This window comes from Nematolebias whitei, chromosome 8 (assembly GCF_014905685.2).
Source record: "Nematolebias whitei isolate Nwh7 chromosome 8, NemWhi1, whole genome shotgun sequence".
In the NCBI taxonomy this organism is placed as follows: domain Eukaryota; kingdom Metazoa; phylum Chordata; class Actinopteri; order Cyprinodontiformes; family Rivulidae; genus Nematolebias; species Nematolebias whitei.
Window position 1 is genome coordinate 22,151,467 of NC_056505.1, and position 25,874 is coordinate 22,177,340.

Consider the following 25,874-nt stretch of genomic DNA (forward strand, 5'->3'; position numbering starts at 1 on the left):
TTAGTGCAAATAATAACACTTCGGATGTACAACTTAGAAATATACAAAGTGTGAAGATTATTGACAAAATATATTTAAAAACACTAACTGCACTCTTCAGCGGACACCCAGAATCTTTGAAACCTCAGATAGAACATCAGGATTGTCCCCCCCCCACCCCAGAATTCCCACTTTGGTGGCGTTGAACACAATCTAAAGAAAGTTGTGAGGTAATATGATGTGAAATGTTGACCCACTGCGCCCCCAGCTTCATGTTGGTGCTGAAAAATGCACACTTGGTGGATGTAAAACAGAGAAAGTCGAGACTTTTAAGGTTCTCCCCGGTGACTAAGGCATTCTGGGGGCAGTTTGTTTGTCAGTCAAACAGCAGGAGGCTGCTGGAGCGTGAAATGTTTAAATCTGCACACACACACACACACACGTCTCATGTGAAAATGATAAATCTTCCAACATTTAATATTTACCTCATCCTGGAGAAAGGCAAATCTTATTTCCATACCAGACACTCACAGCTGGATGTTTTTCCTGCTCACAAAGGGCTGAAAACGATGGCGTACGAAGTTCGTTCAGTTCTCAGAGAGGAACCCTGTCGGCAGGTCGCTTCAACATGTCTGGAACCAGCAGGTTTAAGATACATGCCGCTCACAACAGCATCGATGGACCACAAATACATTTAATGTGTCAAACGTCTTTAAAAAAGGAGCTAATCAGCAAATTAGCTTAATCTGCACTTTCCTCAGCCCAGTGCTGTGATCGTATTCAAGCATTTAACAGTCGATTCACATTTCTTACGCCCGTAAACTAAAAACTTTTTCTGTTGTTTTTTAATCTGTACAATACTTTGTGTCTACGGTGCTCTTTGAAACTTATACCAAACTAGAAATATACAGATACCAAAGGGTTAGAAGCAGACATCCCTCCCCCCATCAAACTTTATGTAAAGAGTTTTCACAAGAGGGACAGGCGAAGGCAGGAAAGGGGAGACGGTTAACTCGTCAACACGGTGCCTGCAAGCATCTACTTTCCTCTCTCATACGTTTCTTTAGCAGCAAAACAAGTAGCTGTAATACTAGTGATTAAAGCACCCACCCACCCAGACCACTCAAAACAACAACAACAAAAAGTCCAGAAATATGTAATCATAAGAAATATACAAAACAATTTACAAAACAAGCTAAATTATTGGTAACATTTCAAAAAACTTGTTGGAAAACTCTTGAATTGACTTAAGAGGTGCTTTTTATGGCCAACGTGGCAGGAAGTGATGAGGTGGGAACAATAAAGCTGTAAAAACAGTCTCATCAGGTCCTGAACATGTGAAGTCCTGCAGGCAGAGGTTTGAAAGAGAACGCTAAATGAAAGGTGAATGGATCATGAGGTTTTCAAGAGTCATTTTAATGCTGAATAACATCGTCCCAACAGAAAAGCCTGAAAAGAAAAAGACGAAACGTTAAATTTATACAACGCAGTCAGAAACTAAAATATAAAAGTTGACCGCAGAGCGGTCCTTTGGTTACCTGCGAGCGCTCAGAAAAGGATGGGCTTCCCGACTGTTTTCTCCTGAACGTAGGAGGTGAAGCGTTTGAGGAACTTGGGATATTCTCTCTTGGCCACGGCTCTGAGGACCGACGCTGGAGCCCAACCTCCAGGGTTTACTGCAACCATGCAGAGAAAACTCATTAAGAAACTGCTCAATAACAGGACGGAGCAGGGAGCCCTCCAGTGGGAGGATGGTGTACTGCCCTCTTTATTTTCTTTCTTCAACTATGATCAAAACTAGTTTCCTCTGACGATATAAACTGCCTCTTCAGCAGTTTTGCTTTATGTCACAACCTCCTCGTCTACAAGAAGTAAAGGGACGGGCACACGTGTGGACTGACACTTCAAACAAAACCACATTTCTTAGTGAAATGATACGTTTCTTTAATAATAAACAGTTTTACCGAATAGATTTAACAACCGTCCACCTCAGGCAGCACCTCAAACCTTTACGTTAGGTGAGATATTAATAATATACTTTTAGGTAAATTAAGATGTTTAAGTAAATTTGAATGTGACAATTATTTATAGCAGTCAAAATGCTGACTGGGGCAGAAACTGAACCAAACCAGACAGACGGGAGAGGCGCTGGCTTACCGTTGGCAACATACGTGATCTTACACAGGATGTTGTCTCTGCTTATCTCCTTGTTGCCCTCCGGTGGGCTGACCAGTGTTTGGCAGATCATGGCAACATTGATTTTGGCACGAACACACCGGTTTGTGGGCTGAAAGGAAAACAAAACGATGTAAACGCAAACATTCCCAGGGCTGCAAAGGAATCTCTCAGGAGCTGAACTTACAAAATACTTGAGGCTAACAGGCCTGAATCTATCACTTGTACCTTTTATATCAAGATATACAGTAAAACATAACCTCCCTGAAACAAACGTGCTTTTACATCTCGGGCACTTCAGGCATCACGAAAACAAACATTATGCATGAAGACACAGTGACTAACGTCTTGTTAACTCACTCGCACCATTTTTCACCCGTTATGTAGAAGAGTAGCTCATTAAATGCATCATTTTTTTAAACGAGCACTTTTGTTAAAACAGACTAAACGTATATTTGGGCCTGATTTGCAGTCCAGTACAAAGCAAAGTGTAAAAGTCCATCAGGAAACTGCACACCTGAAGGTTGTGTGCAGCAGAAACAAACAAACTGTTATTACAAAACTTCAAGCAAATAATATATTTTTTAATTACGAATGTGTGACATTATAAAAACTGGCCTCTGTAATCATGTAGGAGCCGTGTTGATGCGTGCATAAATTACATCACGCCAAATATCTTTAGGGATGGCACCACCGCCGTATGACTCAATACAGCTCACCGTTTTTCAAATTCACGCTTTACGTGTTCAAAGTTCAGTTTACAAAGATTAAAAACAAAATTACCGCATGTGTTAATTAACAAACCAACCGCATCATTACGCCATAATTGCACTCAGTCCGCTACATTTCAACGAGTTGTGATCAGTTGCAGAGGAAGTTACAAGTGGCTGAATGTCTCAACGTTGTTCTGCCGACCCTACATGCTGAAATATGAACACGGTGTTGCTTAGTAACTTTTCAAAAAGCCAAATAGATATATTAATTTGAAAAACATTCATGTTTTATGACTGTCAAACAGTTGCGCTATAACCCAGCACACAACCATAATCTGCTGCTGGAGCCTGAGTATCTGTAGCAAAGACTCAGACAACAGAGAAAAGGGAGGAGGCCTGGATTAAAACTCGTTGCTACACCTGCTGTCATTAGTTTGGATCGAAACAAAAGCTGCAGCTCAAAAACCTTCTAGACAGCAACATAAGGAACACAGGAAATATAAAAACACTTCAGGATTCAACGAGTTTCAACAGATACGACTGTGAAATGGTACTTTACTGTGAATCTACCGTACATTTTTCAACATTCTGCATTTAAGACACACAAACCCTGAATTACTATAGATTATATAATTACTATAGATTATATAATTACTATAGCTGTTAAAGAATTTCAGCCCAAAAGTTGGAACAATGTATAAAATATAACCCCCCTCCCCCCATAAAAATAATTCAAAAAAGTGATTTGTTTCAGATTTTTAAAACCTTTTTAACCAAAATGAATCACAATCCAAATACAAGTACTGAAACTGAAGAACGTTGGGTTACACCATTGCCCCCCATGTTGTTCTGATACTTGAAGTTGTGTCACAAAGATGGCTTCTTTGTGAAGAGAACTCGTCTATCATCAAACAGGGGCACAGGCCTCTGTGTTCAACCGTCCCCCTCTTATAATATGGTTATTCCTTTCAAACCATCAATCCTCTCTTTCAAGGATGTGCACATCTTCATCCCTGAAAGAGTGACAGCTGGCCTGGAGACCAGAGTAAACTGCAGTCTACACTCTACACAGTGAGAAGGTGTTAAGTTTGTTGCAGCTCCTCAGACTGAAGAAGTCTTCTGGATAAAAGACGCAACATTTCAACAAGAAGAATCCATCCAGAGGACCTGACTCGACATGGTTAGATGAAAATAGTTGTTTTCTTTTCTTGAATTTTACACTGTGAGAACATTTTAAGACTCGAGCTATTCTGAAAATAATAAATGAAAATAAGAAGTGATGAATGTGAGTGAGTTCTGGATTACAGAATGCTTACAGGAGCGTTGTCGTGTTCAACAGAGAAGTTGCAGACCAGCCACGTGTCGGGATCATTTTCATTTGTTGCCACAATCTTCCTGATGGCCGACAGGTAAAGAACGTCTCTCTGAGAGGCAGGCCACACTCTCTGAAACACAAACAGGTAGTCACCAAAAAGACTGTGCCATCTTACCGATCAAATGTGTGACGTGTCTATAAACTCAGAAAAAGACCTAAGCCTACCTTGTGTGTCTGGTAAACAATGCTGGCATTTTCAGACAGCTTTTCCACAACGTTGAAGTTTTCAATGGTGGCTGAGGGAGGAAGAGGTGAGTTCTGTCAGGTCATGACATTGAAGCAAGAGAAAGCAAACATTGTTGGCAGAATGGCGTCTTCAAGTTGTAAACATACTTTCCCAGTCCATTCTAAAGTCTGTGTCCCAGAAGTAGTGGCAGACTTCATGTCCTGTAACTCCTTTCACAGCATGAGTAGCCTTAAGAGGATCCAGAACAATCCCGTTCTCTTCCACTTCTCTCCTGTAAACCTGTTACACAAAGAGCAGAATGAATGAACTGTAAAACAATCTCACAACCGCACCACAACAACTAAATTTAAAAAATAAATAAATAAAGCATCTTAAGCTGAAAAACTGAGCTGATTGGCGGTATTATTTAAACAGACATGCATTTGTGCCACAAAACTTCACACTGTTAACTCATTTTCTCTATTAAGTGTTTTTATTTCTCCCACTTGTGATCATCATCGTTGCTTAAGGTGAAGCTGAAATATTTCTGCCCACATCTGTGCTGCATGTCTTTGTTTGTAGCATTAGCACAATATCTCAAACCACTGGACACATTTTCATGAAACTTTCAAAGAAATGATCGGGTGTACATCTTACAGTTCATCAACTGTTAGTCAACTGAATTTAAGATGAACACCACAGCTAATCCACACAAGGCAGCACAAAAAGCTCAACGTTGGCATGGTAGTAGCTGAGAATCATCCACAACATAATACTTTAAAAACTAACATGTTGTAAGATCTTGATTGAGATTGCACCTAACCTTTACAAGGTTTGACCAAAACATTATAACCCCGTCCTCTCGCATAACAGGTTCTTAGACTGAAATGGTCGTGAAAGGCAGAGCGATACGCGTTCCTTCGTGGGATGCTGATGTTTCCATTACAAACAAAGTACCTTCTGATATTTGCATATATAAACCACAGCTAGAAATCAAGGGAGAGGATTCATAGCATTGCCTGTGGACTCACCTTCATCTCTCCTTCTTCTATTACCAGCTGCCAGTTGGCATCACCACCCATGTCCTGAAGAGAATAAGTCATATGATTCTGCACCATCTCCTCCACCTAAGAGACACAAAGATACTGATTCAGTTCCAGATAGACAGCCTTTACTTCATCTGCCTATTTGAGACACCAGGGGACTGATCAGTGGGAAAAAAAACCACTTTGTATGGATTAGATGAACAGTCTTAAGAAATCCATGTATCATGCATCTGTGTTTGCACTTTATTGCAGAGGTCTGAAAACCTCTGAAAGCAAACAGTAAAGCCATTTTCTTCTCAGCATGTTAGACATTTATTGTGCAAGCACAGCACAGTAGCTACTGAGCAGTAACCAAACAAATATTAACCGTTTGATCATGCTTGAGGGTAATATTTAATGTCCAAAAAGGGTTTAAAATATAAGTTTGGAGAGATGTCAGTCAATACAATAAGGTGAATAATCAGAAGTTCTGAGATTTTACTCATGCAGCATAAGCAAAACTTTTCTCTCTCTAGCAAACTCATCCTTTAGATGTTTACATCCCTGTGCATTAATGTAAAATAATAAAACTATTCAAAACACACAAAGGGTTTGTCAAGTCCTGATGCGAGTGGTTAGTAAACATGCTTTCTGCTCTATTTGCAGTAAAGAACGGGGGGGCGCTTGCCTCCCCCTAGAGGTGCTCTCAGTTTACCTGAGTGCTGAATCTGTGAACGTCATCTGAAGCGCTGAATAGCTCAGCCGAGGACAGGGAAGGAGAATGGCTACAGGACTGCATGACAGAGAAATGATGGAAAGAATCGAATGAAGAACAAAACAGAAGAAAGCCCCCATGGATCACAACCTGGCAAGGCAGCACCTCGTGTGCAGATGGAACAACAGCTTTCAAAAACAGCAGAAATCACAGACTGATTTAATGTGTGAAAATATTAAACAGTGAGGTTGTGCTGGTCAAGAAGATGAAGGTGATAAAGACAGATCACACTAGTGCATCAGGTGGCTAAACACAGGACAATAATGCAAACAAACAAGGCGACTTGGAGGATTATTTTAGGATGGAAGTAAAGGTCATAAAGAGATCATTAAAAAACTGCTTACCTTGGTGGCAAATCGGTGCATACTGATGGTGGAAAAGACATCACTAGAAGGAACCTGAGCTAGGTGATGTGTCCTGACCTTCTCAGACTGGCACTGAGGGATGAAGAGTAGTTTAGCAGGAGATAAAGACTCTGAGACTGAACGTGCTCATTTTATCCATCCTGACTGAGGGGATTAATTTTGTAAAATGGTTCTCATATCTTCATCCCACCTGTTCCTCTATCTTATCTTGTCGGTCCAGTGCTGCTTCCACCGCATCGAAAAATTCATCCTCATTAATTAGACTGTTCGGTCCCTCCTGTGAAAAGTCAAAAGAGGGGTTAGAAGTGTTCATTTCTTAAAGGAGGTCCAGTGTGACTAAAAGGGTGCAAAGAGGTTTAAGGCCAATAAATCTCTCTGTATTCATCAAGTGGTTTCCAAACCATTGATTCGATCATTTTATCATGCCTCGTAATCTGGGCCTCCATAGTGGGACTTTTTCTTCAGTTCATTCATTGCAGACTTGTAGGCATCTTCTACCCTCCTCCTCTTCTCCAGTTCCTGCACACACAGACAGATTGGTTTGGCATGGTCTGCATGTCTCAAACACAGGTAACCAACATGTTTTAGTCGTGTTCACAACTAAACAGCACAATTTAGTTTTATAGCACAATTCACAACAAATTACTACCATGGAATTAGGAAGAAATTAATAGATTTTCTTTAGACATAGCACCCCATCTAATTAAGATTGTTAGCTTTTTTTCTTTTGAAAGACAATGAATACAAATATATTGAACAGTTCCTTCACATTGCAATAAAAAGAGTCAAGCAAAGAAAGAAATAGGAGTTCAAAGAATAATTAAGTACAAGAAACCAGACAAAACCAGACCAGCAGAGGACAAAAGAAGGTGCAGACATTTACCCCCGTAACGAAAACAAACAGGTGATCCTGGTTTCAGCTGTGTACTAACAGAACCTACTTTAATGTGGACCGGAGAGTGCGTCTGTAAAGGTATCCATCTCTGCGTCTGAAGTTTGAGCAGCTCAGTGCTCCGCTGTATCGAAGGCTTCCACCATGAAAACTGCGACTTCCTAGCAGACATTTTCCAAAGAGTCCTATCTGTACAAACCGGAGATGTGTGTTTTGTCCTATTTCTTTTTCCTCTTCTCTAAAATGATAGCTAAATGTCCCAGTTATCACCAAATGTAAACTCAAGCTAGTTTCACTGAACTGCAGTCCCACTGAAAATACTTCCCGGCTTTTGTGTGTTTTAGTTGTGTGACACGCCTTTTTCACACACAGCTGAAAAGGAGAAAAAAAACTGGTCGGGCAACTTCAGCAGGGTAAGAACCGCCCTGGAAAGCATACCTTTAAAGACAGACCAACGCAGGAATCAGACTGATTAGATCAGATTTCCACAAAGTTGAAACAAAGCTCAAGATCAAAACAATTTGTAAACAACAAATCCAATCACTTGTAACGATTTCTGAATATCAGGTCATTGTTTTCTCAGTACAATCACTTTTCACAATTAATTATGTAAATTTACAGCAGGACTTCATTTTAAATAGCCAGATTATCCTGTCAAAGTCATCTGTTAATGGATGGGCGATACCAATTCAATTCAATTCAATTCAATAATACTTTATTAATCCCAAAAGGGAAATTAAGTGTTGCCATAGCTCATTATCCTAGTTTCATTCAAGAGTTGTTAGATGCAGATGGCTGTGGACAGGAAGGATCTCTTGCAGCGAATCCAAAGAATCTGGCAACAGATACCGATCCGTCCACCCGGATCCAGCTTGCTGTCAGATCCGGCAAACCTCTTGGGCCTCCTGAGCAGCAGGACAGCCCGAATGCCAGGCAGAATTCCTCCCTGAGCGATGGCCAGCAGTCTGCAGAGTTCCTCATCATCAAGGACAGACTGCTGAAGGTGCCGGGGGATGATCCCAGTCCTCCCATTATCACGAGCAAAGTTTCCCCACCAGCTCCAGGATGTTGGCGGTCAGGTACTCAAACATCGCCGCCAGGTGGACGGGAATTTGTCCGCAGTGCCTCCTTTTCAACTCATTTGGGATTTGAGGCTGTAGATGAGGTATTTGAGCTTTTGAGATGTTAATCAGTAGCTCCTGGTTGTTAAAAAACACCTTGTTACCATGGTTACGCATCATAACATATGCTCAAAAGTTAAAAAAAAGTTTCAGTAAAAATACTTCCAGCTGCACAGCATCCGATACCAGAGTAAATAGTCATCTGAAAAGTGATTTACGTCCAGAAAAAGAGGAATCAAAGTTTTTAAAAGCAATAACTCAGAATGAAAGTAACAGCCACTCCAACATGCAGCCATCCCAAGGCGCAAAACACCGTACAACAAAAGCACACATTCATAATATGTTTATATTCAATCCAATCCAGATTTATTTATAAAGCACCAAAACAACTACAACGGATCAAAGTTCTGTGCAAGTCTTAAACTACAATGCAAGTGCATCTGCACTACATTCAAATAAACAGTGCTTTATCTTTTTATTCATCTGAATGTTTTTTTTTTTAATTTAGTGTTTTTGACAAAAATTATTACAGAGCCAATTCAATTAAATCTTAACACTTTAACAAAAGATCAAAACCCCAACACAGATTTTTCCAACTTAATCTCGTTGTCTGACAACACGCCTACCGTAACTCAGACAGTTACAAGCTCCGCAGTCGGTAACGCTTCCACGCAGCAGTGGTGTTCAACACACCCTCTTAGAAAACGGCCCACTATTTTTGATACTCAAACATTTATCTCATACCTTGTCCAGTCTCTTCTGCCAGCTGTCCTCTCGTTTGACCATCAGCTCAATGCAATGAGACAAAGTGGAGAGGATGCCTGCCGTAGTGGCCTTGAAGGTGATGGCTTCACCCTTAAAGTCGATCCCGTTAATAACTTTGGGACTGGCAGGAGAAAACACTGAGACAGATGGGAAGGATAATCGTAACCAAGTTTAAAAGATGCATCTTCGTTTTAAAAACACAATATTTTCTTTTGAAAAATTAAAACATTCTCATCAGACCAAGCAACCGCAGCATATGCAAATTCTTTAGAGGATCTTAAATGAAACCAAAACTGGACAGAAAGTAGAAGCAGGCACACTCACATTTCTCTTTGCTGCCATTGTTGTTCTGATTATGTTCATCTGATCTTGTACTTGTAGGAAATTCCTCTTCATCCTCCTCTACTACTGACGAGAGAACAAAAGTAGTTTTAGACATTTTGTATTTTACTTTAAACATCTATAATTAGTTCTCAGCTGGTTTAGAAGGAGATTGTTTTTTCTTGGCAGTATATTTCAGATCATACTATGCAAGATCAATAAGAAAGATGTTTTGGGGTTTGTGAAATGATTTAGCTTCAGAGATTAAACAACCCACAAAGGTCCTGTAAGCAGATATTGATTTGCTTCATTTCTCCGTGAGCCTCATCAGAACCACTCCTTCAGCACCAACAATGCTTCCATTTGCTACTAAAACTAAAACCTGACCCCTTTACACAGCTATGCTTAGAGCAAAAATAAAAAAGGAAGAATTTATAAAAAAAAAAATGTAGATGTGTAAAAAAGTATCTTATGTTATGGTCGCGTTAAAGTGTACTGAAACCACATATTACCCTTGTCTCTCTGAAATTCATCTTTGGAAACACCATCAGCACAGGAGTCAAAATACTTCTGAAGGATGTCCACTTGTCGGCACAGTATGTCGCGAAAGGTTTCCATTTCTGCCAACTTCTCACGCAACCTGTGCCCCTTCTGAGCAGAGTGAAAGTCACAATCAAAAGCATTCAAATAAAGTCATTTGTAACATCATTTGTAATGTTTTTCAAACATTGCAAATTATGTCAGAGGAATATATTTGTTGTTCGAGTTCAAATCAATGACCTGTTACACAAAATAAGTTTTTAATACCAATTCATAGCACAGTAGTCCCTTGATACTTTGCGGCTCGACTTTCGTGGACTCACTCTTTTGTGGGGTTTTCAATGTAAGATTGTACACGACTGTCTTTAATATTACTCAACGATTGGGACAGTACAGGATAAAACGTCAAGAGGAGCGGACAGGAGAGGGAACCAACCAATAGGACAAAAAACAAAAACAAACAAAAAAACTTTGGACAGGTGCCGCCATTTTGTAGTTTTCTTTCAATAAGCCTACACTGTAACGCAAGTCAAAAGAACTACACAGCCCAGAAATCAAGAGTGCTTCCAGCCGCTGCTTTCTGCTGAAATTCAAAGAACAGTAATGGAGGGAGCAAACACTAGTGGAGAAACCGCGGTGGTAAAAATTGTTTTGCAATGCAAAGACAGAAGTAACTATCACAGAACTGGCAGGAAAGTCACAAATAATCCTGAAGCTGAACTCATCCTTCAAGTTGTAGTAGTATCTTCAATGGTGAGTACCCATATAAAATTTAGCAGTGCTGTACAGTACATACACACATATTGTTTAAATTATGTAGGTTCAAGAATTTAGAACGTTGTTAAGAACATTGCAAGAGTGTGGGAGGAGTTTATAAAGCCTTAAAATATATACCAGTACTTCTAAATTTATTTAGTAGTTTAAATTTACTTATTTACTAAAATAAATACAACATCCCTACTTTGTGGATTTTCACTTACCGCAGGGGCGTCTGGAACGTAACCCCTGTGATAAGTGAGGGACTACTGTACTCAGCAGATACACTGTACTTGATACCTGCTCTGTAAGGCTCCAACCATACAGTCAAAAAAGATGCTAAAGTCTTGAAAACACTTGAGATTTTGTTTAAAAGTACGGCATCATATTTTCACATTTTATTAAGTAAATATTTCAACTTAGTCACAGGTGATTTATTTACGTCTTTACCTTGAAGGAGGATGTGGATGTGGAAGACAAGGCACTAGCAGCTGAGGTGAGAGACAACATGGAGCCATGACGCCTCAAACTTGTTTCTGATCCATATCCAGACTCAGCCTGGAATCCATCGAAGAGGTGGGAGGAGAGCGAGAGGCCACAGAGAGAAGCAGAGAACAGAATAAAGATTAGTAATTGTGCACAAAACCTTATGAACTCTGCAAAATGCATGGAAAGTCTGGGGAAAAAAAAAAGGTTCTTGTATCACTGAGTAATGTTTATCTTAGGACAGAGCAGGACCTGTACACCTACACAGAAAAAAAAAAAAAATCAATTTAGCTTCAAGCCATATTTTTACTGCAACCTAATGAAAAAAATATTTTAGAACAAACAGTGCACCTTGCACATATACAGTGCATAATTTTGTTTTCAACGTCATGAAACAAAAGGCTATCATAGTGGCTAAACCGTTGTGAAAAATTACTACGGTAGTTTTCCAACTGGACATCAAATGAACAAACTGAAGAAAAAACTAAAGTCAACAACAGCAATGTGATGACAGTTCACTAGAATTATAGCCGTAAAAGATGATTGATAAAAAGATACTATCTTTTCCACCATATGATATTAACACATCATGCATTTAATCTTAAATTAAAATCACCCTTTTTTTACATATCTCTCTGAAATGCACTGAATTAATCAGTGTTTTAATGTGCACTTCAGTGAAGCAACACAATGCTTATTCATTTTACATAAGCTACATAAAACAGTACTTACCAGTCTTTTTTTTGCTTTCCAAAAGCACAATTTCACTAAATGACGTTTAATATAACATATTAATTCTGAGCTTCATAATCTATGTTCTACCTGTCTACTCTTTACTATGACAATTACCTAAACAGGCACTGCCAATTTATTTATTCATTTATTAGCATTTTCATGAAACAAAGTACTAAAAACAGCAGATTTTGTCTAGATTGTGGAGCCCAGAGGTGTAAAGTCAAGCATTACGCTGTAAAGCAGATCTGTGATCTGGCATTTGGGAGTGGCAGTGGGGTCAATTGTTCCATTAAACAGCCAGCTTCTGACAGGGCGATGCCTACGGCTGCAGGATCAGCAAAGTGACATAATTTTATTACACAGTGTAAGAGCATGCACACCCTGTCAGACACACCAAAGCAAAATATTCCCAGTTATCCCACATGCAGCTGTTAACAATTAGTTAAGAGTAAATAGAAACAGAACCATCAGGACCCAACACCATGCTCTTAAAATGCATACCAAACTCCAACTCACGCAGCAGCAATATGAACATCCTGGTGACAGGTTTTCTATTGCAAGGTTTATCAGGCTTTCTGATACAATTTTTTATTACAAATCCAAGAGGCTAAGTTATTTCTGTTAAAGTATAAGGCAGAGGAATTTCGTTGGAACTGTGAATAAACCAGAGGGAGTCAGGTGACAATCTTGAAAGAAATCACAAACATTCCTCTGCCACAGGCCCTCCTTTCACAGCAGTGACTAACTGGGAGACCTGACATTAAAAACAGATAAATGGAGGGGAGTGGGAGGGAAAGCAGACAAACAGGATGCCGTCTTACTGAGACCACATCAACATTAGGAGTTAAAATTTAAGCTTTTACTCAGTTTAACGTGATGTACCGGTAGTTCCAACTCTGTACTTCCTTTGTAACATGTAATTATTTTGTTGATCGATTGTTCAGTCCCTATACAAGTGGTGCGAGAGTTTGGTTCGCATTGCCAGTAGTAAGTTGGACCCCTTAAGGGTGGGAGTTGGACTCCACCAGGGCTGCCTGTTGTTCCCGATTCTGTTCATAACTTTTATGGACAGAATTTCTTGGTGCAGCCGGGGGAGGGGGGGGTAGAGATTCTGGTTTGGTGGATTCAGGATTCCATCTCTGCTCTTTGCAGATGATGTGGTCCTGCTGGCATCATCATGCCGTGATCTTCATCTTTCACTGGAGCGGTTTACAGCAGTGAAACGGCTGAGATGAGAATCAGCACCTCCAAATCTGGGGGTGGATTGCTCTCTTCAGGTCGAAGGTGAGGTTCTGCCTCAAGTGGAGGAGTTCAAGTACCTCAGGGTTTTGTTCACGAGTGAGGGAAGAATGGAGCGCGAGACTGACAGATGGATTAGTGCAGCATCTGGAGTATTGCGGACTCTGCGCCGGTCTGTTGTGGTGAAGAAGGAGCTGAGCTGTAAGGCAAAGCTCTCAGTTTATCAGTCGGTCTACGTTCCTACCCTCACCTATGGTCACAAGCTCTGGGTAGTGACTGAAAGAATGAGATCACAGATGTAGGCGGTTGAAATGACTTTCATCTGCAGGGTAGCTGGACTCTCCCTTAGAGATGGGGTGAGAAGTTCAGTTATCCGGGAGAGACTCAGAGTAGAACCACTGCTCCTTCGCATCGAGAGGGGCCAGTTGAGGTGGTTCAGGCATCTGGTAAGGATGTCCCCCTGGGCGACTCACTAGGGAGGTGCTTCAGGCATGTCTGAAGACCCAGGACATGCAAGAGATTGTCTCTCGGTTGGCCTGGGAACACCTTGGAGTCCTCCCAGAAGAGCTGTGGAAAGAGATGTCTGGACCTCCCTGCTCAAGCTGCTGCCCCCGAGACCCGACTGCGGACCAAGCGGAAGATGGATGGATTTTGTTGAGATCTTCTTACAAGAATGAAAAACAAAACTTTCACAGCAATCTATAGATATTAAAATATATATTATTTCTATCTGATACTTTTAAATTTCAGTGCGACTCAGTAATTACAAAATTTGTTTCTCAAGAGTTGCACCAAGAAATGGAAGCTAAATTAACCAAAAACATGAAAGAAAATTGCAACAGTCACAGAAATACAATTGCAGCTCCTAATAAATCAACTCTAAACCTGAAATAAAAACATTTACAAAACAAGAGTAATGGTAGGGCTGGACGATACGGACAAAACTTTTGTCACGATATATTTATTAATTTCAGTCGATAACGATATAATTCCGATATCGATATAAACAATATAAAAGCCTCAGAAAAGCTGTACAAATAAATTAATGTTCACCTTTTATTTGTACTTAGCCTTCAAAGAAATTTGAAATCTATAAAATAAACAAAACTCTCAACTTTGTCAATATTAATAGTTTTAACTTTAAACAACAACATAACCTAACCCCTGCATGTGTTTCTCTTTTGATGCAGCTGGGGGGGGGGGGGGGGTGTCAGGGACACGTTGGCTCAAACTTTATTGTGCTTCATCTTCTGACTCATCATATTCTATCAAGTGGAAACTCTTTGGATGAAACAAGTTCATTGTGTTCCTGCCGTTAGTTGGAACGACTCTCCGTCACATTGTGCACCACACTGAAACCTGCACTTTATCAGATCTTGGATAGCTGAACCACTTCCACACTGTCAAATTAATCTTTCCTATCTTATCAGTTATGTCATCTGCTTTCTCTTCACTTGTGAAAGCTTATTCATTCACATTCTGATGTCATGGGAACTCATTTTGAAGCAAAAACTCAACGTGCGTTGAGATTAGCCTAGCCTTCTACTGCTGACTCCTTCTGGACTCGAGCTCTGCGTAACATCTTCATCACCACGAACTTGCGTAGTGTGTCGCACCTTTTTCTGTCTGGGTTGAAACCGAAGCAGCCGCTTCAACCCAAACAGAATAAGAACTGTGTCAGTGAAACGCTGTAATCCTATCGAAATATCGAAAATATGCTTAAAACTCATATCACCGTGATTGAATAAAATTATATCGTGATATATATCGATATCGAATTATTGTCCAGCCCTAAGTAATGGTAAAGACTAATTTTGCATAAATATTTGCAGCCGACATGCCCAGAAAGTCTAATGTTCAAGTAACTTGCCAAAAACCATTAATTTTGTTGAAGATAACTAGAAAAATCACATTTTTTTAGACACAAATCGTTAAAAGAAGCAAGAACTGAAAGACAGAAACACCAACTCTTGTTTCAAACATGGATCAGTGATTAGCTAGTTTCAGATCAAAGAAACCATTTAACAGTCTTATATAACAATTTAATATAGTTCATATTCCTTTTAATTATGATTTTTATAAACTGTAGTCATTCACGCATCGAACAGCTCACTTTATAGTTTTTATTTTTTCCCCTTTATCTCCTGCTTCAGAAACATCTAAAATAACCAAAGTATGAGGTCTTCAAGGAACTTAAGCTGCAGTAATATTACCAGATGTCTCCACAAATAAATAGTAAAATAAAATCCTTTATGTTGTAAAGGCAACAAGACGTGGCAGCTTTGCAAAGCATTTATTTGACCATGTCTCTATTTTGACCGCTTTTATCATGTATTTACAGCTTTCTTGGATTAAACATTTTCCTAATCTACAATATGTTGGCTACATCAACATAGCAAGTCGTATAATAAGTGCACAAATACACAAAACTGTTCTGTACTTGCTCATATTTCCGAACATTTAGCTAATAACACGATGAAATGGACGTTTCTTTTAAATTGTCTGTTAGCAGCAATACCATAGCACTTTGACAGTGTTATTCAAACAAAGTGAAATGACAGTAAAATAAATTAAGATTACAGAGCAAGGTTTAACATGAACATCTAATAGTTGGCATTGTTATATTTCACCTAATTTTATACATTTAGGTTACTAATGTTCAAAACCAAACCAATCTGCAACTGCTCCCTTTGTTCATCACCAGTAAGTCAACTTTCTCTATAAAGACTAATACTTTAGCAAAATCAAATATTTTAAGATAAATTACGATTGTCCTGATAATCCTGGTAGATAAATTAAACCAGGTTGAGTCAGGTCCTCTGGACAGATTCTTCTTTGTTGAAAAGTTTAGGCTTTTATCCAAAAGACTTCTTCAGACTGAGGAGCTGCAAACAAACTCAGTTTTATAAGCAGAAACTTCTTATCAGTTTGCTGGTGACAGCCAAAACTAGTTGTTCACATGCACATTGACGTGTACCTGAAACACACCCACATAGACCAGTATTTGCAGTTTCACTCCCATCACCTGCTGGAGCACAAGTTAGGAGTCATCAGGACTCTGTACCACAGAGCAGACAGTAACTCAGGAGCCAGGCAGAAGGAGAAATCCCACACAAGGTAAGCCCTGGACTGGAGCAATGTGGATATCCTAAATGGGCCTTCCTGAAAGCAGAGAAGAAGCCCAAAGAGGACTCCAGCCAGCAATCAGGTGATAAGGAGGAACCCAGACCTAGACCAGTGGTCATTCTGTATGTTGCTGGAGTTTCAGAGAAACTGAGACGTTTCCCAGTGGCGTTTAAACCCCAAAATACATTACGGCAAAGACTAGTTCATCCCAAAGATCCAGTACCCCGGCACAAACAGAGTAATATTGTGTATGCTGTTCAGTGTCAGGAGGGCTGTGATCAGTCTTACATCGGGGAAACAAAACAGCCACTGGCCCAAAGGATGGCCCAGCAAAGAAGAGCACCAACACCAGGCCAGGACTCTGCGGTCTAAAGGTGAAAGATGAAGAACCAACCCATGCCTGCCTCCACCCTCATTTGTCCTAGAGCTGTCATTTCTAACCCGAACCCGAAACCCAGCCCGACCCAGATTAGGGCCGGGCCGTTATAATGTAAATAATGGGCAGACCGGGCCAGTCTCGGGCTTTTAATTAGGTCAGGATCAGCCATGATCCAAGTATATGATAACATGGCCTGCCATACAGCCACCAGCCGCATGCGGCCATTTCACCATGAGCTGTCCTGACTTGAAAAAAGGTCAAAAGTTCAGTTAAGCTTCAGATGGGACTGTACTGCCAGGCAGCGATCCATCGCCCAAATGGACGTTCATTCTGCCGCTGCACTCAGCGTACACGCGCGGCCAACAACACTAACAGAGCAGCTCCCAAACAGGTGAGATCCCAAAGCAGACGTGTGTGTCAGTAATTCAGAAGCATGCAGGCAGAAACGGGGTTTAAATGCATTTTTATGGCCATGAATGTACAAACACCTTTCAGCTCCGACTCTTATGCCGCTTTTATTCAGCTGCGCGTCCCTGACCATTAATAACTAATTAAAAATGTCTGGGTTTTTTTCCCGGGTTCAGACCTGTAATTACTGTTAATTCATCGGGTCGGGTGGGCTGGGGCCAGGTCGGATCATATTTTTTGGGCCTGAACGCAACTCTAATTTGCACCACTCTGAACCACTGAGCAAGGTCCTCAACTTCCACCATCTGCTCCCCTGGGCACCCTAGATGGCAGCCCTCTGCTCCATACATGGTGCTGCGGTAGCTCGGTGGTCTGTGGTTGTATTAGGAAGGGCATCCGGCAATAAAACAATAGCCAAATCTTAATGCAAGTTAACTCGCTGTGGTGACTCCCAAAGACAGAAACAACCAAAAGATGAAAAAATAGTTTTTTCTTCTTCTTTTTTTTTTTTTTTTTAACAAAAGTGCCAAAAAAAGGAGTTAAGAAACTGTGTGCTGCAGCTCAGACAATAAAGCCTTCCCAGCCCTCTACCCCGAAACAAACCACGGTATAAACTTACACTGCGCTGTGCTTTATGAGATAAATGTGAGATGGTTCATGACATTACTGAAGCAGCGGTCCATCATATCAACCCTACAGAACTTGCTGCTATAACTACTGACAACAGCAGCACGACAGCTCAGCGGTTAGCACTGTTGCCTCACAGCAAGAAGGTCTTGGGTTCAATCCCCGGTTGGACCTGGGGTCTTTGTGTGGAGTTTGCGTGTTCTTCTCGTGCTTGCGTGTTTTTTTCTCCGGGGACTCCGGTTTCCTCCCACAGATCAAAAACATGCATGTTAGGCTGCCTTCAAGCCCAGGCCTCCCTTGCAAAAGAGATCTGTGATCTCAATGGGATTTGCCTGGTTAAATAAAAGGTTAATAATAATAACGATAATAATAATGATGATAACAACAACAACAACAACAACAACAACAACAACAACAACAACAACAATAATAATAATAATAACAACAGCAACAACATGGCTAATATGGTGCATTGGCGAGCACAATAAAAATCAGTTCATTTGATTTTTTTTTTTAAGAATAAATTAGCCTTTTGTTATGTTTGTTCGGTATTGTTGCAATTTACATTTCAATTGCACAGTTGCAAGTCTTTTGTTATGCAGGATAAGAAGAACATTATTTTATTCAATTTGAGGAACTCTTTTAGAATATATACGTCAAAAGTTCATTTTTTAGCTTTGACTGAATGACATTTGAGACGCGTTTTATTTTATTTTTTTTAATTTTATTACTTTTTGGGAAGAAAAAAAACATCAGGATATATCATATATTGCCTTTCAGCTAAAAATGTTGATATATTATTTCTGGTCAATATTGTCCAGCTCTAACATTTATTTTCTTCATCATGTCTTTATTGTGCAAATATTGTCAATTTTAAAAGTGATCTATTATGAGTTATTGCTTTTGAGCCCAAAATTCTGTTTACTTTTATAAAATGATGCTGCTTTGAAGCAAAGAGGACCAATGAGAGCCGGTGGCAAACAACGCCTTCTTTGTGCACCTGCTCATCCACGTGAAATTTCTGCAAACTGAACACCCACTCATACACACACACAAAAAAAGATATCTTGTGGAGTTATAATTTCAATGACTGACGTGCAGTGTCCACAACAACCTCTGAGAACTCATCTATACCAACTGCTGCTTGTGAAACAACCTCTTAGCATACAAACATGCAGAATAAACTGATTAATAGCAACTCTAAGCACATGCAGGAATTTGATAGTGATTCAGTTTCATTAGTGCCATTCATGTCAAAAACTGCATGCAAATAAAACAATTTATGTGCAAAACAAAATAATTACACAATGCGTTAATTTTAAAACTAGCATATTATGTAAAGAGTTGAATGACAGTGAACAGGCAGCATGCCAACACACTATAAGCCCACCATTCTGCCAATCCCACAGCCAAAGCAGAGCAGGACACTGCTGCAGTCCTGACGGTTTGCTGGCCCCAACATGGCCAGACTCTCCCCCACCACTCTGATCTGAAAATGCAGTAGCTTTAATCCAGTTTCCACGTTTCCCTGGGCACACCTCACTAAAGAACAAGAAGGAAGAGGAGGTGAAGAACAGGAACATGACAACCTTTTTCAAGTGAATGAAAACGTATACGGGAAGCAGACCGACAAAGAAAAAGTAATAGTTTGCTTCAAAGCAATTAGATGAGGAACAGAAACTAGATGTTCTTTAAAAGCGGAAGAAACAGAAAAGGAGTCCTGTAATTCTTCGACTGAGCGATGCAGCGTCTGCTAATAATCAAGCTGTCTGCTTTCACACAAATGCTAAAATACAGCCACTCATGTATGCACTCCACCCTTTCTACACCCATAAAACAAAAGACCACATACCCGGATATGTGAAACCATTTCATCACGCCTGTGTTTCTGTCCATCATCCATCACTGAGCAAGCATCCACGACAGTGTGCACTTGCATTGAGAAGAGTGAAAGCGGAGTAAAAACAGTGTGTGCATGCATGGATGGATGCGCTAGAGAAAAGACGAGCGCTGTCTGGAGCCGTTTGTGTAATAAACTAATGAAGTACTGAAAAGGTGGGCGAGTGAAGCAGCCTACTGTGTATTATGACACAGCAAAAGAGAGAGACGGCGTGTACGAGTGGGAGGCAAGGAGCAACATTTGTCTGGATTCTATACATTATCATCTTTTCTGAATGACTCTTGGTTTGCCCTTCTAACTTTATTTGCCGTTATCTCCTTGATCTGGGTCAACACTGTTCACTCTTGACACAATTAAACTAAATAGAAAGAGAGGAAAAACCCAAGAACTGTTCAAGTAATTTCCCCCCATCTTCACAAGTACCATCCCTATAATTTTCCTAAGCAAGTGTTTCATCGGTATGAAGAAGAGTTTTTAACCTTTGTTTTGAAAAGAAAAAAAAAAAAGTCATGCAATCCTGATCAAGAGCAGTTCTTAACATAAAACACATTTAGCACCACTTTACTCACCACCAACACAAACACGCCCACATATAAAAGCACAAATGAACTTGCACAAAAAACGTTTTTCCCAAAGCAACTTCATGTTGTAATACATACAGAAATTGTCTGCATTTGCAAAGCTGCAACTAATGGGTTTTTAAAAGCGGCACTAATGACATGTTCAACCCGTACTAAGGCCCATGTGCAGCTGCTACTGACAATAATCTACCTGAACCTAGCAATGTAAGATAATACTAAAAATGCAAGGCAATAAAGTGACCAATAATGATTACAACTATCATTAAATCTTACAATTGCATTTTTAAAGGGTGCTTTACATATACATTTTTATGACAGGATATTTTAAGATTATGACTTGGACAGTCAAAACAAATAAATGGTCACATTAATGGAAGAAGCAAAGAATATGTTTCAACAAAGTAGAAGAAGACAAGTTAGACAACTCAACTTTGGTCCTGCAGCTTAAATCTAAAACGTGCAATTTGTGAACTTGCCCGATGCAAATGCTTCTGTCCGTTTGGGCGCAGCGTAGACGCTCTACCTACAGGAACGCTGCAGTAACTTGTCTGAGGTTACTGCAGGTCATGATTCAGGCATAACCCTGAAAAATGTCACACTGTTGTTAATGAACCAGAGCGAATGTGTGTGTGAGTGTGTGTTGCATGGATCCCAGTTTATTTTATTTTTACTTTATATTAATCCCATTGTTTCCTTATCATTATCCAAGGAGGGTGGCCTGTCCTGTCAACAGAACCAAGAACCCGACAGAATCCTGCCTACAACCTCCCCCCAACCCATACCTAGCATAGTATCGCAACGCACTGCTAACCCCCCGTTGACAGACTACCATAGCCACTACAAAACGTAACTTTAAACATTTGACTTAATGTTGCACGATCACTTTAACGAGATTAAGTCAGGTCCTCTGGACGGATTATTTGTTGAAAAACAAAGAATCCGGCTTAACCTTGTTAGATTTATCTATCTGGATTATTGAGCTTGCATCATGACACACACGATCAGTGTTGCCCCTACCATTATTCACGGTGGGTGTCCTGTCAACAGAACCGAGCACCCCGCCTACCAAATTCCCTACCCCTTCATGAAGCTCCTCCACTTCTGGATGGAGAGCGGAGATTGTAGCAGCTCAGCTCAGACTCCAAACCACACGCAATACAAACACAGCGCTCCACTTCCCCGTGTCTTATTTGACATTATTTTTTACTTTTAAATTTGTTAATTTTCACATAAAAGGGGATTCAGATAGACAACTGTAGGTGAAACACTAGAATAAAAACTCTACATAATTGTTACAAATCACCTCAGCCACATGTGGTAAACAATACATAATGGCAACAAATTTATGTAATATGATCTTCATGTAGAATATTGTAAGAAGCAAAGATGATGCAAGTAACTGTAGCTGAACAGACCCTTGACACAAAAGCTCATCAAAGCTAGACTCGTGAAAACACCTCAGAAAATAATACAACTAAAAACCCTGCTATATGAAACATATTCAATCTTCTTTACCTACTCATCTTGGAATCCATATATCATTAGAGGTCATTTCACAGAGCAGCTTTATTTAGTGATTGGGGATACCCCCACTCACTAGGTGGGAGTATCCCACTTAGTAGAGTCTCATCTGAGTGAGACTAAACATCTCACTCAGATTCTTCTCATTCCCAGAGTACCAAACTCTGTATGTGTGCTGGAATGATTGAACCGTCACACCCTGTTCGCAGAACAAGAAGTACAAAACTCCATATCAGATGTGAGGGTGAAAACTGACCACCAATTCAACTTTAACACCAGAAGTATTAGAATAATGTATCCAAACGGATGGAAGTGATGGTTAGATGATGATGATTTCCCCCATGTAGAAAATGGAATTGGACACCAAAAATGTAATTTACTGTAAAACGCAACATGATTTTGTTAATATGTGGCTCTTTCCTAAACTGTGCTTTTTGACAGTTGCAATAAATTAAGCCATTTTTAGCTGCTACAAGATCCCATAGCTTCTGGTCTGTAGCCAAATGTGATGGGGAACAGGGCAACAAGTAGCAAAGCTGAGGCAAAAAAAAGTTTGATGCAGGCATCCAGAAATTACAACATTTAACATTATTCAGCTGTTTTAAATGTTAATATTCAAACAATATTTATGAACAGTTTTTAATACTTTTTTTTTTTTTTTTTTTTTAAGTACAAGATTGATTGTAAGGGTGAGAAAAATGTGTGATGGCTGAACAGTTTTATGAAAACAATGAGGAGTGAGCTAACATTAACTTAAATGATAAACTAAGTCAAGACAGTTAAACATCACACAAAGGAATGAACTGGATTCAGGAAATGAGTGGCCTTGTAGTCTGTAATCTTGAACTTACTGTAGAAGTTCAACATGACAAAAACTCAATGAAAATTAAACAAACTAAAAAGCATATATTTATGCAACAACAACAACAAAATAACAACTCACTTTATGTAGTTCTATTGACTCGATCCATTGAAGTCTGTGCTCAGGATCTTCTGCTCTGAGGTACCAAACACTGTCGTTCATGCTGATGTCAAAACGACACTCATCAAACTCGTGAGGCTGCAGAGAGAGAGGAGATGGCTAATGAATAGATATCAAGCAGTGTCAGGAAAACTAAACAACCAAAAAAACTACATATATCAGAACGTCAAAATACAGAAACTTAAAAACTTCCACCACCTTTGTGAAATTACTGAAAAGCACGAGCAAAACACTGTTTCAAGAGGTCTTTGTCTTCAACACTGAATAGCAATGACACATTCTAGAAGCACATGGACTCAATCAGTCACAGAAAACCACATGTCCCACAATAAACAGAAAACTTAAATGAAAATTCATGTCTTGTGTCTGCTGTCCCACCCCTAAATGACTGGGGTAGAGTAGTGAGAAAACAAAATAGAACATGGAACCTTTTGCAGGATTTTCATGACCTTTCCTTCCACTCCAGGGAGGAATCCTTCAACTACTAAACTCCCCCACTCTACAACGCACCCCACCCAGCTCCACTCGTTGACCGCCTCAGGCATTTGAACACGTGCAATAAAGAATTCACTCGTTTCCTCTCCGATTGGAATTTGCTCACCGCACTCAGCTGACAGTTGAGCTGCTCTGCAAAAGTTCACAAAACAAAACAACATGGATATCTTGAGTTGCCCAGGTTTTCAGTCAGAGTTTCTCTTCAGGATCATTAAGCGTACCTCTGCTCCGTCAGCTGACCAAACCTTACATTGTCCAAGTTTAATTTGATTTGCTGAATTACGCTCATGTGCTGCCTTATTTGCAGCCACTGACAACAGAGAAATTAAATTGTGGCCTGCAGTTCTCAGTCTGCGTAACTATGTGCAACATGTTGTTCCAATTGCACACTGATAGTACATGTCACAAGTTGAATTTGGTAAATGCAAGCTGGGTGAATAGTTTCCCTAATTCTAAAAGCTTTTATTACAGAGGCTGGTGTGACAATAATGCATTCTGATAAAAAAACAAAAAACAAACAGAACAAACCTTTAACAAAAGCAATAGTAAGACCAAGTGCACCCAGCAATACAGTTACTGGTTAGAGAACAGTATTATCTATCTTACTGTACTGTGTCAGACACAGATCATAAACCTCTGCTTTGCAATCAAGTTTATGGCTCGATAGTGCAGACTGGAACATTTTTCTTCCCACTGCTGCAATCATTTCATGTACGAGACTGAAATCTTCAGTGCAAGCACAGAAGAGGGTTTTAAACTAGTGTCAGAAAAATCTTAGCTTTTTTCCCCCTCCTACAATCCCACATCTCTTGAAACTGAAGTGTATTTAAAATTAAGATATGCCATGACAGTAAGAAACGGCTGTATAGTTCATACTACTGATTACTACAAACAGCCTGTAATAAAAATGGGCATGCCTACTTAGGCTACTAAAATGCAATTAGAAAACTGATGTTTCAAGGAGCTTTACTGTGCTCAGCACATGCACAGTATTTGACAATTTATTCACATGAGCAAACACTCACTGAAATAGGCTGACTGTATGCTTCAATTTAGCTATTTTAAGTAAAACTGTGGCAGAATCATGCACAAATCTCAGTCGAACCCTTTGTTTGGTCCACGTTCTCCGTCGCTTAAAGAGGATTCAATCAGTGTTCAACAAGAATGAGAAATTTCAGCACATCACACATGCACAGAATTAATTCAGTTGCTACAGCATGCATTCAAAGTTTACATGACGAGAGAAAACACCCACTTCAATTTAAGTGTCATGGGAAAAGGCCTGTTCAAACAAATACACACACACAAAAAAATAATATTCAATTGTTAAATTACAGGTAGAAATTAGTTACTAATTCCAAGGAGTAATATAACTCCCAGCGTATTTGTGATCATAATATTAGCTTAATTATTTTTTGCTTCAAGGGGAGTGGATTGGACAAAAAAGAACAAAGTGTTACAACAGGATTCAAACTTTGAGCAGTAATGAGAGAAATGACACGTTGCAGAGGTGTCGAGCATCATTCTACTGCGTGGAAGGGTAAAGTTGTCTTCCTCATGGAAGAGTCAGTACTTACTGTGATGACCGCCTTGCTGAGACACAGAGAACCCCTGCAGCCATATTCCCGTTCATCCTGAGACTTGTAGTAACTCAGCGTGTTGTTTTTCAACACAACCCACCGGTCCTGCCACCCGTGTATGTAGTTCGTCCACTGAAAACACACAATACGAGTACACAATAAAGTCAATCAACAGACCATGATAAAATGAATCCAACAGATGCAGCTGGATGGTAATTTCCACACCCTGGTGGTGTCCCTCAGACGCATAACTCAGCACCAAAACTTACTTTGCTTAAGACGCCTCCGAGCTCCACGGGCTGTCCGGACTCAGGGTCCACATCCTCATCCGAACCGGACGACGAGCTCTTTTCGGACATTGAATTTCAGGTTTCAGGAAAGCCTAAAATCACGCACCTCAAGGTTAGAAGCTCGATTCGTTCAATCAATATAACGTCACACAGCCCAGAACCTGCTGACAGACTTCTCCAAATCAATCTAATCTGTGGGCGACGTTACGTTAATTTAATTGAGGAGCCAAGCAGAAGCTGGAAATTGCGCTGTGTACCCTCGGTAGTCAGAAAAAGCACGCTTATCTTGTAACAAGTTACTTTGGCGGTGACAGCGGGCTTTGTTTTGAAACGTCGAATACCAATAAGCCTAGCTAACTTAGTTAGCTGGCAAACGACGCAACTAGCTAACAGTAACTTCGCCTAGCGAGTTGGTTCCATTTGCCTTAGCAACCTAAAATGCAGTTAATAAGTCCTTAAAAATAAAACGTTCGCGTCAAATCTCAAAACTGTTCAACTAAACCTACTAGTAAAGAGCCACGGACATAGCCTCTGCTGGGTTCGGTTGCTGAGTTAGC

At 40.0% G+C, this 25,874-nt stretch overlaps 1 protein-coding gene across 4 annotated transcripts; it reads right to left on the minus strand.

Annotated features, from left to right (window-relative positions):
- Positions 1-1,350: 1,350 nt before the first annotated feature.
- Positions 1,351-25,874, minus strand: LOC119413976 (ceramide transfer protein). 4 transcript variants are annotated; one of them, XM_037681066.1, is made up of 18 exons: positions 25,297-25,874; positions 25,025-25,159; positions 22,914-23,030; positions 11,419-11,526; positions 10,185-10,323; positions 9,676-9,756; positions 9,331-9,488; positions 7,000-7,092; positions 6,764-6,850; positions 6,553-6,645; positions 6,149-6,226; positions 5,440-5,535; positions 4,576-4,708; positions 4,408-4,478; positions 4,184-4,312; positions 2,137-2,266; positions 1,518-1,655; positions 1,351-1,428 (listed from the first exon to the last, which is right to left on the minus strand). In XM_037681066.1, the coding sequence occupies exons 1-17, from the start codon at positions 25,384-25,386 to the stop codon at positions 1,528-1,530; spliced, it is 1,866 nt and encodes a 621-aa protein (XP_037536994.1). In that variant the 5' UTR covers positions 25,387-25,874; the 3' UTR covers positions 1,351-1,428; positions 1,518-1,527. The 4 variants fall into 4 exon arrangements, with proteins under 4 accessions (XP_037536994.1, XP_037536993.1, XP_037536996.1 ...); XM_037681065.1 differs by having other exon boundaries at positions 9,676-9,759; XM_037681068.1 differs by lacking the exon at positions 6,149-6,226.